The sequence below is a fragment of the Salvelinus namaycush genome, chromosome 32 (genome assembly GCF_016432855.1).
Source record: "Salvelinus namaycush isolate Seneca chromosome 32, SaNama_1.0, whole genome shotgun sequence".
NCBI lineage: Eukaryota > Metazoa > Chordata > Actinopteri > Salmoniformes > Salmonidae > Salvelinus > Salvelinus namaycush.
Genome location: NC_052338.1, coordinates 30,318,932 through 30,335,511, shown reverse-complemented (window position 1 = coordinate 30,335,511; position 16,580 = coordinate 30,318,932). Strand labels below are relative to the sequence as shown.

At 46.8% G+C, this 16,580-nt stretch overlaps 1 protein-coding gene across 1 annotated transcript; it reads left to right on the top strand.

The window, feature by feature from the left end:
- The first annotated feature begins 14 nt into the window (after nucleotides 1-14).
- Nucleotides 15-14,919, top strand: LOC120027019 (trafficking protein particle complex subunit 3-like). Its single transcript, XM_038971860.1, has 5 exons — nucleotides 15-196; nucleotides 2,875-2,972; nucleotides 9,077-9,176; nucleotides 11,383-11,565; nucleotides 13,639-14,919. Exons 1-5 carry the CDS (start codon nucleotides 155-157, stop codon nucleotides 13,756-13,758), a joined length of 543 nt encoding a protein of 180 aa, XP_038827788.1. The 5' UTR covers nucleotides 15-154; the 3' UTR covers nucleotides 13,759-14,919.
- The last annotated feature ends 1,661 nt before the right edge of the window (nucleotides 14,920-16,580 follow it).

The window sequence follows — 16,580 nt, the reverse complement described above, 5'->3', positions numbered from 1 at the left end:
CCACAATCCTCCGCTGATTCCGGTTCCTGTTTTTCAGGAAGTTGGGTGTTTGACAGCTGAGACAGAAAATAGATCACAGGGACCGCTCTCAAAGAAACTAATAAATAAAGGATAACTACTCAATCATCTGTACAAGCCTGTAACCCAATACACTATGTCAAGGCAATCCAACCGAACCACAGACGGCAAGAAGATGGTAAGGAGTCGCGTTCTGCTAATGCTACTTAGCATACTCAATTAATGTAAAGTTAGCTAGTTACAGTATTAAGTTAAACTAACGGTAGCTAATTTAGACGACAAACTGCCTTTTATTAACCTCCAAAAACAGCTTAATATGTTGATATAATAATGCGTGTTTTGATGAAGTATTAACGACACATCAGCTTAACAGTAGTGCAAATTTGATATTCAGTGATCATTTAATGAATGACAAATACAGGAAGCTAGTCTGGCTAGTTATTGTAGCTAGCATTTCATTCGCTAGCTAGCACCATGGCACACTCACTAAGTCACTGCAACTTGTTTGCAGCTAGCTAGTTACTAAAATGGCAGTAAGTGTTTCGATTTTTTTTATTCGGGCATAGTTACCTTTCGCATTTGTTAAACATGAGCTGATAGCCTGGCATGGATGGCAATTGGCATATCAAAATTTGCCCCGATGATATTGGTACTTCATCGTAGCTGACCCATGTACCTGACCTAAGTCTACGCTACGTTTAGTAAGGCCGAATTAATTTGTGAAAATGACTTATCTGCAATACAATAAATCATTCACTGTCTTTGAATCAATTAAAGATGTCTGTAGTTTTGACGTTTTTACACCAGGGGGTGCTGGCAACTAAGTTTTCTCCTCTCTCAATTCAATTTCATTATAAGGGGCTTTATTGGCATGGGAAACACATATTTACATTGCCAAGCAAGTGATAATAGATAATAAACAAAAGTGAAATTAACAATAAAACATGAACAGTAAACATTACACTCAGTTCCAAAATAACATGTAAAATGTCTATATACAGTGTTGTAACTACTGTACCAGTCAAGTTAGGACACACCTACTCATTCCATGGTTTTTTCTTTGCTTTTACTGTTTTCTACATTGTAGAATAATAGTGAAGACATCAACTATGAAATAACACATATGGAATAATGTACTAACCAAAAAAGTGTGAAACAAATCTAAATATACATATATTATGTTTATAAGTAGACACCCTTTGCCTTGATGATAACTTTGCACACTCTTGCATTCTCTCAACCAGCTTCATGAGGTAGTCACCTGGAATGCATTTATATTAACAAGTGTGCCTTGTTAAAAGTTAATTTGTGGAATTTCTTTCCTTCTTAATGCGTTTGAGCCAATCAGTTGGGTTGTGACAAGGTAGGGGTGGTATATAGAAGATTACCCTATTTGGTAAAGACCAAGTCCATATTATGGCAAAACAGCTCAAATAAGCAAAGCGAAACGACAGTCCATCATTACTTTCAGACATGAAGGTCAGTCAATACTGAACATTTCAATAACTTTTTCTTCAAGTGCAGTCGCAAAAACCATCAAGCGCTATGATTAAACTGGCTCTCATGAAGACCACCACAAGAAAGGAAGACCCAGAGTTACTGCTGCAGAGGATAAGTTCATTGGAGTTACCAGCCTTTGAAGTTTCAGCCCAAATAAATGCTTCACAGAGTTCAAGTAACAGACACATCTCAACATCAACTGTTCAGAGGAGACTACGTGAATCAGGCTTTCATGGTCGAATGGCGTCAAAGAAACCACTACTAAAGGACACCAATATGAAGAAGAGACTTGCTTGGGCCAAGAAACACGAGCAATGGACATTAGACTGGTGGAAATTTGGCCTTTGGTCTGATGAGTCCAGATGTGAGATTTTTGGTTCCAACCACCGTGTCTTTGTGAGACGCGGAGTAGGTGAACGGATGATCTCCCGCATGTGTAATTCCCACCGTGAAGTATGGAGGTGGAGGTGTGATGGTGCTTTTTTTGGTGACACTGTCAGTGATTTATTTAGAATTCAAGGCACACTTAACCAGCATGGCTACCACAGCATTCTGCAGCGATACGCCATCCCATCTTGTTTGCGCATAGAAGGACAATCATTTGTTTTTCAACAGGACAACGACCCAACACACCTCCAGGCTGTGTAAGGGCTATTTTAACAAGAAGAAGAGTGATGGAGTGCTGCATCAGATGACCTGGCCTCCACAATCACCTGACCTCAACCCAATTGAGATTGTTTGGGATGAGTTGGACCGCAGTGAAGGAAAAGCAGCCAACAAGTGCTCAGCATATGTGGGAACTCCTTCAAGACTGTTGGAAAAGCATTCCCGTTGACTACTTCCTGAAGCTGGTTTCTGATAATGCAAAGGGTGGCTACTTTGAAGAATCTCAAATATTGTTAAACACTTTTTTGGTTACTACATACTACTAGCCTAATGGTTAGGGCATTGGACTAGTAACCAAAAGGGTTGCAAGATCGAATCCCCGAGCTGACAAGGTAAAAATATGTCGTTCTGCCTCTGAACAAGGCAGTTAACCCACTGTTCCTAGGCCGTCATTGAAAATAAGAATTTGTTCTGATCTGACTTACTTGCCTCGTTAAATAAAGGTCAAATAAATAAATATGTTATTTCATAGTTTTGATGTTTTCACTATTATTCTACAATGTAGAAAATGGTAAAAAGAAAACTAACTTGAATGTTAGGTGTGTCCTAACTTTTCAAATATGGGTTGTATTTACAATGGTGTATGTTTTTCACTGGTTGCCCTTTTCTTGTGGCATCAGGTCACAAATCTTGCTGCTGTGATTGCACACTGTGGAATTTCACCCAATAGATCTCTGTTTCTCTGTGTAGAACTCAGAGCTGTTCACTCTGACGTACGGAGCCCTGGTAACCCAGCTATGTAAGGACTATGAGAACGACGAGGAGGTCAACAAACAGCTGGATAAGATGTGAGTTTCTTATCTTCTTCTCAACAAACTCTGCTTAGCCCTTTCACTTATAATCGATCAAGGAAAGGAGACGAGGAGAGTAATTGAGTCACGTGTGTGTGTGAAGTGTGCTGCTTGTTGTGAACGTGTCAAATGTGCCACTCCTCAACGTTTCATTTTCAGTTTATCCTTTACTCGGCAAATGGACAAAGTGGAGCTACTGCTCTCGGCCTCTGAAGTGTCCCCTTAACCTGCAGCACACTGACACGTTCTCCATCCCTCTTGAACTTAACCCTAGAAACCAATAGACCAATGATGTCGTGTGTGAGTTGGTCTGAAAGGGTCTGTAAAGGTTTTCTGCTCTGCCTAACTGATACACCTACTGTAGCACGTCCCAAATATGGTTCAATCAGGTGACGATCTCATCTTACTCCTTAATAGGGTCCAGATGTTTGTCTATCGCTCTCTATATCTCTCTCCCTCTTTCTTTCAGCTTTGCTCAATTCAGCATTGAGGTCTGACTAAGCCAGTGTTCATGTCTGAAATATTTAAGTCTCTGCTCTAAAGTGGTAGAGTAAGACATATTTAAGGGAGGTGTGAATCTCTGCTCTATAGTGGTAGAGTAAGACATATTTAAGGGAGGTGTGAATCTCTGCTCTAAAGTGGTAGAGTAAGATATATTTAAGGGAGGTGTGAATCTCTGCTCTATAGTGGTAGAGTAAGACATCTTTACATTTACATTTACATTTAAGTCATTTAGCAGACGCTCTTATCCAGAGCGACTTACAAATTGGTGCATTCACCTTATGACATCCAGTGGAACAGCCACTTTACAATAGTGCATCTAAATCTTTTAAGGGGGGGGGGGGGGGGTCAGAAGGATTACTTTATCCTATCCTAGGTATTCCTTAAAGAGGTGGGGTTTCAGGTGTCTCCGGAAGGTGGTGATTGACTCCGCTGTCCTGGCGTCGTGAGGGAGTTTGTTCCACCATTGGGGTGCCAGAGCGGCGAACAGTTTTGACTGGGCTGAGCGGGAACTGTACTTCCTCAGTGGTAGGGAGGCGAGCAGGCCAGAGGTGGATGAACGCAGTGCCCTTGTTTGGGTGTAGGGCCTGATCAGAGCCTGAAGGTACTGAGGTGCCGTTCCCCTCACAGCTCCGTAGGCAAGCACCATGGTCTTGTAGCGGATGCGAGCTTCAATTGGAAGCCAGTGGAGAGAGCGGAGGAGCGGGGTGACGTGAGAGAACTTGGGAAGGTTGAACACCAGACGGGCTGCGGCGTTCTGGATGAGTTGTAGGGGTTTAATGGCACAGGCAGGGAGCGCAGCCAACAGCGAGTTGCAGTAATCCAGACGGGAGATGACAAGTGCCTGGATTAGGACCTGCGCCGCTTCCTGTGTGAGGCAGGGTCGTACTCTGCGGATGTTGTAGAGCATGAACCTACAGGAACGGGCCACCGCCTTGATGTTATTTGAGAACGACAGGGTGTTGTCCAGGATCACGCCAAGGTTCTTAGCGCTCTGGGAGGAGGACACAATGGAGTTGTCAACCGTGATGGCGAGATCATGGAACGGGCAGTCCTTCCCCGGGAGGAAGAGCAGCTCCGTCTTGCCGAGGTTCAGCTTGAGGTGGTGATCCGTCATCCACACTGATATGTCTGCCAGACATGCAGAGATGCGATTCGCCACCTGGTCATCAGAAGGGGGAAAGGAGAAGATTAATTGTGTGTCGTCTGCATAGCAATGATAGGAGAGACCATGTGAGGTTATGACAGAGCCAAGTGACTTGGTGTATAGCGAGAATAGGAGAGGGCCTAGAACAGAGCCCTGGGGGACACCAGTGGTGAGAGCACGTGGTGAGGAGACAGATTCTCGCCACGCCACCTGGTAGGAGCGACCTGTCAGGTAGGACGCAATCCAGGCGTGGGCCGCGCCGGAGATGCCCAACTCGGAGAGGGTGGAGAGGAGGATCTGATGGTTCACAGTATCGAAGGCAGCCGATAGGTCTAGAAGGATGAGAGCAGAGGAGAGAGAGTTAGCTTTAGCAGTGCGGAGCGCCTCCGTGATACAGAGAAGAGCAGTCTCAGTTGAATGACTAGTCTTGAAACCTGACTGATTTGGATCAAGAAGGTCATTCTGAGAGAGATAGCAGGAGAGCTGGCCAAGGACGGCACGTTCAAGAGTTTTGGAGAGAAAAGAAAGAAGGGATACTGGTCTGTAGTTGTTGACATCGGAGGGATCGAGTGTAGGTTTTTTCAGAAGGGGTGCAACTCTCGCTCTCTTGAAGACGGAAGGGACGTAGCCAGCGGTCAGGGATGAGTTGATGAGCGAGGTGAGGTAAGGGAGAAGGTCTCCGGAAATGGTCTGGAGAAGAGAGGAGGGGATAGGGTCAAGCGGGCAGGTTGTTGGGCGGCCGGCCGTCACAAGACGCGAGATTTCATCTGGAGAGAGAGGGGAGAAAGAGGTCAGAGCACAGGGTAGGGCAGTGTGAGCAGAACCAGCGGTGTCGTTTGACTTAGCAAACGAGGATCGGATGTCGTCGACCTTCTTTTCAAAATGGTTGACGAAGTCATCTGCAGAGAGGGAGGAGGGGGGGGGGGGGGAGGAGGATTCAGGAGGGAGGAGAAGGTGGCAAAGAGCTTCCTAGGGTTAGAGGCAGATGCTTGGAATTTAGAGTGGTAGAAAGTGGCTTTAGCAGCAGAGACAGAAGAGGAAAATGTAGAGAGGAGGGAGTGAAAGGATGCCAGGTCCGCAGGGAGGCGAGTTTTCCTCCATTTCCGCTCGTCTGCCCGGAGCCCTGTTCTGTGAACTCGCAATGAGTCGTCGAGCCACGGAGCAGGAGGGGAGGACCGAGCCGGCCTGGAGGATAGGGGACATAGAGAGTCAAAGGATGCAGAAAGGGAGGAGAGGAGGGTTGAGGAGGCAGAGTCAGGAGATAGGTTAGAGAAGGTTTGAGCAGAGGGAAGAGATGATAGGATGGAAGAGGAGAGAGTAGCGGGGGAGAGAGAGCGAAGGTTGGGACGGCGCGATACCATCCGAGTAGGGGCAGTGTGGGAAGTGTTGGATGAGAGCGAGAGGGAAAAGGATACAAGGTAGTGGTCGGAGACTTGGAGGGGAGTTGCGATGAGGTTAGTGGAAGAACAGCATCTAGTAAAGATGAGGTCAAGCGTATTGCCTGCCTTGTGAGTAGGGGGGGAAGGTGAGAGGGTGAGGTCAAAAGAGGAGAGGAGTGGAAAGAAGGAGGCAGAAAGGAATGAGTCAAAGGTAGACGTGGGGAGGTTAAAGTCACCCAGAACTGTGAGAGGTGAGCCGTCCTCAGGAAAGGAGCTTATCAAGGCATCAAGCTCATTGATGAACTCTCCGAGGGAACCTGGAGGGCGATAAATGATAAGGATGTTAAGCTTGAAAGGGCTGGTAACTGTGACAGCATGGAATTCAAAGGAGGCGATAGACAGATGGGTAAGGGGAGAAAGAGAGAATGACCACTTGGGAGAGATGAGGATCCCGGTGCCACCACCCCGCTGACCAGAAGCTCTCGGGGTGTGCGAGAACACGTGGGCAGACGAGGAGAGAGCAGTAGGAGTGGCAGTGTTATCTGTGGTGATCCATGTTTCCGTCAGTGCCAAGAAGTCGAGGGACTGGAGGGAAGCATAGGCTGAGATGAACTCTGCCTTGTTGGCCGCAGATTGGCAGTTCCAGAGGCTGCCGGAGACCTGGAACTCCACGTGGGTCGTGCGCGCTGGGACCACCAGGTTAGGGTGGCCGCGGCCACGCGGTGTGAAGCGTTTGTATGGTCTGTGCAGAGAGGAGAGAACAGGGATAGACAGACACATAGTTGACAGGCTACAGAAGAGGCTACGCTAATGCAAAGGAGATTGGAATGACAAGTGGACTACACGTCTCGAATGTTCAGAAAGTTAAGCTTACGTTGCAAAAATCTTATTGACTAAAGTGATTAAAATGATACAGTACTGCTGAAGTAGGCTAGCTAGCAGTGGCTGCGTTGTTGACTTTGTTAGAAAGTGTAGCTGGCTAGGTAACCTCGATAGCTAGCTAGGTAACCTCGGTAACTGGCTAGATAATTAGTCTAAACTACACAATTGTCTTAGATACAAGGACAGCAAAGACAACTATGTAGCTAGCTAACACTACACTAATCAAATCGTTCCGTTGTAATGTAATAGTTTCTACAGTGCTGCTATTCGGTAGAAGTTGGCTAGCTAGCAGTGTGACTAGGTAGGAGAACGGCAGCGCGGCGGACGAAAATAGCTGGCTAGCTAACCGATAATTACTCTAGACTACGAATGTAATAGTTTCTACAGTGCTGCTAACACTACACTAATCAAGTCGTTCCGTTGTTCCGTTGAATGTAATAGTTTCTACAGTGCTGCTATTCGGTGGCTAGCTGGCTAGCTAGCTAGCAGTGTTGACTACGTTACGTTACGTTAAAAGAACGAAAATAGCTGGCTAGCTAACCGAAACTGGCTAGCTAACGCAACTATCTTAGATACAAAGACAGCAAAGACAACTATGTAGCTAGCTAACACTACACTAATCAAGTCGTTCCGTTGTTCCGTTGAATGTAATAGTTTCTACAGTGCTGCTATTCGGTGGCTAGCTGGCTAGCTAGCAGTGTTGACTACGTTACGTTACGTTAAAAGGACGAAAATAGCTGGCTAGCTAACCGATAGTCTAAACTACCCAATTATCTTAGATACAAAGACAGCAAAGACAACTATGTAGCTAGCTAACACTACACTAATCAAGTCGTTCCGTTGTTCCGTTGAATGTAATAGTTTCTACAGTGCTGCTATTCGGTGGCTAGCTGGCTAGCTAGCTAGCTAGCAGTGTTGACTACGTTACGTTACGTTAAAAGAACGAAAATAGCTGGCTAGCTAACCGAAATTAGTCTAAACTACACAATTATCTTTGATACAAAGACGGCTATGTAGCTAGCTAAGATCAAGCAAATCAAACCGTTGTACTGTAATGAAATGAAATGAAATGTGATACTACCTGTGGAGCGAAGCGGAATGCGACCGGACAGCAAGGGGGACAGGGGGAAGTCGGGGGAAGTCTTTAAGGGAGGTGTGAATCTCTGCTCTAAAGTGGTAGAGTAAGACATCTTTAAGGGAGGTGTGAATCTCTGCTCTATAGTGGTAGAGTAAGACATCTTTAAGGGAGGTGTGAATCTCTGCTCTATAGTGGTAGAGTAAGACATCTTTAAGGGAGGTGTGAATCTCTGCTCTATAGTGGTAGAGTAAGACATCTTTAAGGGAGGTGTGAATCTCTGCTCTAAAGTGGTAGAGTAAGACATCTTTAAGGGAGGTGTGAATCTCTGCTCTAAAGTGGTAGAGTAAGATATATTTAAGGGAGGTGTGAATCTCTGCTCTATAGTGGTAGAGTAAGACATCTTTAAGGGAGGTGTGAATCTCTGCTCTAAAGTGGTAGAGTAAGACATCTTTAAGGGAGGTGTGAATCTCTGCTCTATAGTGGTAGAGTAAGACATCTTTAAGGGAGGTGTGAATCTCTGCTCTATAGTGGTAGAGTAAGACATCTTTAAGGGAGGTGTGAATCTCTGCTCTATAGTGGTAGAGTAAGACATATTTAAGGGAGGTGTGAATCTCTGCTCTAAAGTGGTAGAGTAAGACATCTTTAAGGGAGGTGTGAATCTCTGCTCTATAGTGGTAGAGTAAGACATCTTTAAGGGAGGTGTGAATCTCTGCTCTATAGTGGTAGAGTAAGACATCTTTAAGGGAGGTGTGAATCTCTGCTCTATAGTGGTAGAGTAAGACATCTTTAAGGGAGGTGTGAATCTCTGCTCTATAGTGGTAGAGTAAGACATATTTAAGGGAGGTGTGAATCTCTGCTCTAAAGTGGTAGAGTAAGACATCTTTAAGGGAGGTGTGAATCTCTGCTCTATAGTGGTAGAGTAAGACATCTTTAAGGGAGGTGTGAATCTCTGCTCTATAGTGGTAGAGTAAGACATCTTTAAGGGAGGTGTGAATCTCTGCTCTATAGTGGTAGAGTAAGACATCTTTAAGGGAGGTGTGAATCTCTGCTCTATAGTGGTAGAGTAAGACATCTTTCTTTACTCACTCTTTTTTCCCCTCTTGTTTTTTTCCAGGGGATATAATATCGGAGTGCGTCTCATCGAAGACTTCTTGGCGCGCTCCAGCATTGGGAGGTGTCAGGATTTCAGAGAAACGGCCGATGTCATCGCTAAGGTAACGGGAACGTCCCTGAGCCAATCAGAGCATGACCATGGAACCCTCCCAGAAAAGAGAGGCAAGGGGGAAGAAAGGGGGGGAAGAAAAGATGAAGAAAGAAACAGACAGGGAAAGAGAAAAGGACAGGGGGAGAGAGAAAGAGAAGAGGGGGAGGGAGGGGGAGAAAGAGAGCTGGGAAAAAGACTGAGGGAAGGAGGTTGACTATGAATGAGTGAGTTAGAGAGCCAGGGAGTCAGCGACTGGAATTTGAACTCCAACCTGCAGTAGTCTGCGTAGTTTCTGAGCTTTCATAGCTCTTCTCTACTGCTTTTCATTTTTCTGCACTCACTCAGCTAGGGAAGCATCTCAACTATGTCACTGCAAAGCCAACTGGCCCCTTTCCCGTGTGTGTGTGTGGGTGTGTGTGTGTGGGGGTAGGGGCTCTTGTTCTTCACTGCTTGTTGTCTTTGTTATACAATAGTCCGGGCAGCATTGTCAACCAACACCCAGGGTGAAGCAACCCCTCGCCTAAGTACATTTAGTTCACACTGAAGGAATGACCAACTCGTGCTTGTGTCTATGTGGTCAGACAGTAGTCTGCTGTACTCCTGAGCATCAGGCCCAGTACTAAATCGCTGTAGACTTGACAAGCTCAAACACTACTTGTCTCACCTGGTGGTTGACATCCAGGCTCCCTCAGCACTCTGATCTAACAGTGCTACTAAGTCCTTTCACAGGTCTAACCTCTCAGCACTCTGTTCTAACAGTGCTACTAAGTCCTTTCACAGGTCTAACCTCTCAGCACTCTGTTCTAACAGTGCTACTAAGTCCTTTCACAGGTCTAACCTCTCAGCACTCTGTTCTAACAGTGCTACTAAGTCCTTTCACAGGTCTAACCTCTCAGCACTCTGTTCTAACAGTGCTACTAAGTCCTTTCACAGGTCTAACCTCTCAGCGCTCTGTTCTAACAGTGCTACTAAGTCCTTTCACAGGTCTAACCTCTCAGCACTCTGTTCTAACAGTGCTACTAAGTCCTTTCACAGGTCTAACCTCTCAGCACTCTGATCTAACAGTGCTACTAAGTCCTTTCACAGGTCTAACCTCTCAGCACTCTGTTCTAACAGTGCTACTAAGTCCTTTCACAGGTCTAACCTCTCAGCACTCTGTTCTAACAGTGCTACTAAGTCCTTTCACAGGTCTAACCTCTCAGCACTCTGTTCTAACAGTGCTACTAAGTCCTTTCACAGGTCTAACCTCTCAGCACTCTGTTCTAACAGTGCTACTAAGTCCTTTCACAGGTCTAACCTCTCAGCGCTCTGTTCTAACAGTGCTACTAAGTCCTTTCACAGGTCTAACCTCTCAGCACTCTGTTCTAACAGTGCTACTAAGTCCTTTCACAGGTCTAACCTCTCAGCACTCTGTTCTAACAGTGCTACTAAGTCCTTTCACAGGTCTAACCTCTCAGCACTCTGTTCTAACAGTGCTACTAAGTCCTTTCACAGGTCTAACCTCTCAGCACTCTGTTCTAACTGTGCTACTAAGTCCTTTCACAGGTCTAACCTCTCAGCGCTCTGTTCTAACAGTGCTACTAAGTCCTTTCACAGGTCTAACCTCTCAGCGCTCTGTTCTAACAGTGCTACTAAGTCCTTTCACAGGTCTAACCTGTTACTGTAGGTTCAGGTATAGGGAAGGCAGTAGTATGGAATGTTGTGCTGGATATTGAACTGGTAGCCTCAACTGCCGTTTAGACTGAGATAACCAGCCACCTTGCTACCAGCGACCAGTCATTTTCAAGGAGGAGACACATGGCTACTTAGCGCTCTGCGACGAGAGTGTTAGAGACCAGTGTTGAATATGTCCCCAGTTTATGCACATTTCAGCAACTCGACCGCAAGACGGGGCAGCTCTTGCTGGCAAGCTTTGACATTGGCTAACAACCGAACTACCACCATACAGTTTTTAAAAGAGACATTCACTAGGGCAGATCTCAACGACTTGATCACTTATCTCGGCAAGTGTGAGACCCTGGTAAAGAAAGATTTTACACTCCCTGGCCTAGTCCTCTCTCTTCAACCCTCTCTCAGTACAACACATGTGACAATGTCAGTGTCGGCATTCAGTGATGAATCTTATGAGAGCAATAGTCTCTGTTCCATTTATAAATGCAGTACTAACACCATTGTAACACTAACAGCATTGTATGATTGCATGTGTTGTCCACTAGGTGGCGTTTAAGATGTACCTGGGCATCACCCCCAGTGTGACCAACTGGAGCCCAGCAGGGGATGAGTTGTCCCTCATCCTGGAGAGTAACCCCCTTGTGGACTTTGTAGAGCTGCCTGACAACCACAGCTCCCTGGTCTACTCCAACCTGCTGTGTGGGGTACTCCGAGGAGCTCTGGAGATGGTAAGGAGGGAGGGTGTGTGTGTACTCCAACCTGCTGTGTGGGGTACTCCGAGGAGCTCTGGAGATGGTAAGGAGGGAGGGTGTGTGTGTACTCCAACCTGCTGTGTGGGGTACTCCGAGGAGCTCTGGAGATGGTAAGGAGGGAGGGTGTGTGTGTACTCCAACCTGCTGTGTGGGGTACTCCGAGGAGCTCTGGAGATGGTAAGGAGGGAGGGTGTGTGTGTACTCCAACCTGCTGTGTGGGGTACTCCGAGGAGCTCTGGAGATGGTAAGGAGGGGGAGGGTGTGTGTGTACTCCAACCTGCTGTGTGGGGTACTCCGAGGAGCTCTGGAGATGGTAAGGAGGGAGGGTGTGTGTGTACTCCAACCTGCTGTGTGGGGTACCCCGAGGAGCTCTGGAGATGGTAAGGAGGGAGGGTGTGTGTGTACTCCAACCTGCTGTGTGGGGTACTCCGAGGAGCTCTGGAGATGGTAAGGAGGGAGGGTGTGTGTGTACTCCAACCTGCTGTGTGGGGTACTCCGAGGAGCTCTGGAGATGGTAAGGAGGGGGAGGGTGTGTGTGTACTCCAACCTGCTGTGTGGGGTACTCCGAGGAGCTCTGGAGATGGTAAGGAGGGAGGGTGTGTGTGTACTCCAACCTGCTGTGTGGGGTACTCCGAGGAGCTCTGGAGATGGTAAGGAGGGGGAGGGGGAGGGTGTGTGTGTACTCCAACCTGCTGTGTGGGGTACTCCGAGGAGCTCTGGAGATGGTAAGGAGGGAGGGTGTGTGTGTACTCCAACCTGCTGTGTGGGGTACTCCGAGGAGCTCTGGAGATGGTAAGGAGGGGGAGGGTGTGTGTGTACTCCAACCTGCTGTGTGGGGTACTCCGAGGAGCCCTGGAGATGGTAAGGAGGGGGAGGGTGTGTGTGTACTCCAACCTGCTGTGTGGGGTACTCCGAGGAGCCCTGGAGATGGTAAGGAGGGGGAGGGTGTGTGTACTCCAACCTGCTGTGTGGGGTACTCCGAGGAGCTCTGGAGATGGTAAGGAGGGGGAGGGTGTGTGTGTACTCCAACCTGCTGTGTGGGGTACTCCGAGGAGCCCTGGAGATGGTAAGGAGGGGGAGGGTGTGTGTACTCCAACCTGCTGTGTGGGGTACTCCGAGGAGCCCTGGAGATGGTAAGGAGGGGGAGGGAGGGTGTGTGTGTACTCCAACCTGCTGTGTGGGGTACTCCGAGGAGCTCTGGAGATGGTAAGGAGGGAGGGTGTGTGTGTACTCCAACCTGCTGTGTGGGGTACCCCGAGGAGCTCTGGAGATGGTAAGGAGGGAGGGTGTGTGTGTACTCCAACCTGCTGTGTGGGGTACTCCGAGGAGCCCTGGAGATGGTAAGGATAGATGGTGCTTCTTTAGGCCTTTTCACACGAGCCTAACCAAGCTGTACTGTGCTGGTCTGGATACGTATCCAGCATCTTTGTTGGAACCGTGCTAAAAAAGGACAATGTGAAAAGAAAATAACAGAGCCAGCACAAGGTGTCGGCACGGCAGAGTGAACATTCTATTTGTGTGAATTACACTGAGTATACCAAACAGTAGGAACACCTTCCTAATATTGAGTTGCACCCCTCCCTTTGCCCTCAGAACAGCCTCAATTCGTTGGGTCATGGACTCTACAAGGTGTCCAAAGCGTTCCACAGGGATGCTGGCCCATGTTGATTGAAATGCTTCCCACAGTTGTCAAGTTTGCTGGTTGTCCTGTGGGTGGTCGGCCATTCTTGATACACGCAAACTGTTGAGTGTGAAAAACCCAACAGCATTGCAGTTCTTGACACAAACCGGGGAGCCTCTGAATGTCACACACACACAAGCCATGTCTCATTTGTCTCAAGGCTTAAAAATCCTTCTTTAACCTTTCTCCTCCCCTTCATCTACACTGATTGAAGTGGATTTAACAAGTTACATCAATAAGGGATCATAGCTTTCACCTGGATTCACCTGGTCAGTCGTTCTTGGAAAGAGCAGGTGTTCTTAATGCTTTGTACACTCAGTGTATGTTATGTTCACGTGTTGTGAATAATATCTTCCTCTCTCCTCCAGGTACAGATGGCAGTGGATGTGAAGTTTGCTCAGGACACCCTGAGAGGAGACAATGTCACAGAGATCCGCATGAAGTTCATCAAGAGGATGGAGGAGAACCTTCCGGCCGGAGATGAGTGAGAGAAACAGAGAGAGGGACAAACCACCACCCTCCACCACTCTTCTCTTCCCACTCTCCATCCATCCTCAATCTGATGGCACTCAAGGAGGTACGGAGAGAGAGAGAGATGTATAATGATAAACCCTTGACTGAAAGAAAGGAGAGACCCAGAATCAAGAAATCAAGTCCTTGGGCGCGTCGGAAATCCATCTTTCTCTCCTTGTCTCCTTTCCTTCCTCTGCACTGGTCTAAATACAAAGGTCCGACAGGTGGAAGTTATATGCGTTTTGCCATATATGATGCATTTTACATCAGGATGATGTGGCCGGTGACACTGCTTCTTGAAATATCCAATATCTTGAAAACTTGACTGCTGACCTGCAAGACATTGTGGGGACTAATGAAACCAATACCAAAATATAGTTTGGAGTGGAATTGACCTTTAAATGCTTCATAACTACCAGCGATAGTAGTGCAGATAAAGTAAAGGAGAGGTGGTTTTTGAGATATACCCATAGAGATGGGTAGAGGACTCATCTTTGCCATTATAGTGTCTGTGACAGCATGGACAGCGCCATTGAGGCTACAACCCATAGGAATCCCCACCCAGTTGACTACTTTGAAATGGCGGAAGCATGGTGGAAGCCCTCAATGACGCTGCCCATGCTAAAACTGCCTTTTGGCCACTAAACGACTCTATCATTCTCTATGGATGCACCCTTCTGCAGAACTATGACTCCTGACCTTCTGCACATCTGACCCCCCCCCCCCCTCCCAACCATTCAACTTTCATCTTTGCTCCTTTGATGAGAAACTCCTTGGATACTTCATCTCATATGTTAATTTCTAGGGCCAGGAGTCTACCCTAATGGAACGTTTTTTGATTGACTTGCAATTCTGTTAAGTTAATACATTTCACATGTGTATCACTGAATGGAATATGATGGTCCATTACCAAGTCAAAGTTGATGGTCTCAATTGTGTTGTACACGGTGAAAAATAGTATTATTATTATTTTTTAAACTTTCGTCTGTCCCTTTTTTAAATGCAAGATCATCAAGATTCTATTAATATCTATGTGTATAAGATATTTATTTGTTGTCATGTAAGATACTGTCACTGTATGGCAGTGGTACATTTAAGTAGGCTGATGTCATTATTAATAAACTCATCATGACATATCCAGTGGGTGCTGTATCACTGCAGTAATCACAGCTTCAGCTGGCCCCTAAGTGGTAAAACACTTTTGTCCATGAGTAACATAGTAGGGCCCGTGTGCCTCGTTAACCTGTTGCAGGTCTCCTCACACGAATGTAATGAAGTGTCACACAGACTCTTCCCCTGTGGCTGGTCGCCGGGTACCACCCCAGTGCACTGTGGGACTATTGTTCCCCTGGAGCAGCTTTGTCCAGTCAAGCAACAATAACACACACCTAATGCCTTTCAGAGGTTTGTTCAGGTTACATAGAAGCAATCAGGACCTGTGGACGTATGTGCCTGTGTGTCTGACAGCCATGTTTTAGGAACAGCCACTTTTTAACAGGGTGCCTAGAACAGGGGTGTGTGTGTGTGAGAGAGGGCAGGGTGTTTGGAAGGGGCTAGCAAGGCAAGATGTTGTTAAAGGCCTCTGGTTCCTGAGCCAGAGGCCCATTCTGGCTGTAACACCTGTGAATGAACTGATGTCATCCAGTAGTCACCAACTCAACCGCTCACCTCGTCAATCACCACAGAGCTGGTCATTTCTCTCTCTCACACACACACACACACACATGGTTCCATGGTTTCCATGATTTGAGGTAATCAGTAGATTGCACTACTGACTGTAGCCACCAGAGGTTACTGTGGGCATTGCATTCCCCAACACTCTCTACAAAAACATTTCTCTCTTCAGGTTGCTTTCCCGTTTTGAGAGTAAAATGAAGTTTCCCCTTAGACACTGATCCAAGATCCGTTTTGTGTTAACCCCTTTTAATGGTGAAGGTTATGATTTGGGGTGGGTGATGATCCTCAGATTTTGGTGGTGTTGGTATTTAATGGCATTGAAAAACATTAAGGTTTACATACGTGGGTAAGTAGGTTACACTGCACATGATTATTTTATCAAATTAAATGTATGCTAATGGTAAAACAACCTCCCCTCGACAGACAGACAGTTCAAGACAGGTTTGATAAAATCAATGCGTGTATGATGTCTGCATGCTTTCCATCCTCCAGGGATGGGGCAGTCACTCATTGCTAACTGACAGACATTCATTGCTCAGCCTGTAAAATCAGAGACATTTGAAAGGATAAACAGCGGAAAGTGGACACACTGTGAGGGCTGTCAACGTGAGACCAGAAGAACACTGTGAGGGCTGTCAACGTGAGACCAGAAGAGCACTGTGAGGGCTGTCAACGTGAGACCAGAAGAGCACTGTGAGGGCTGTCAACGTGAGACCAGAAGAGCACTGTGAGGGCTGTCAACGTGAGACCAGAAGAACACTGTGAGGGCTGTCAACGTGAGACCAGAAGAACACTGTGAGGGCTGTCAACGTGAGACCAGAAGAACACTGTGAGGGCTGTCAACGTGAGACCAGAAGAGCACTGTGAGGGCTGTCAACGTGAGACCAGAAGAGCACTGTGAGGGCTGTCAACGTGAGACCAGAAGAACTCCTACTCTAGTGTACACACACATATACACTGCTCAAAAAAATAAAGGGAACACTTAAACAACACAATGTAACTCCAAGTCAATCACACTTCTGTGAAATCAAACTGTCCACTTAGGAAGCAACACTGATTGACAATACATTTCACATGCTGTTGTGCAAATGGAATAGACAAAAGGTGGAAATTATAGGCA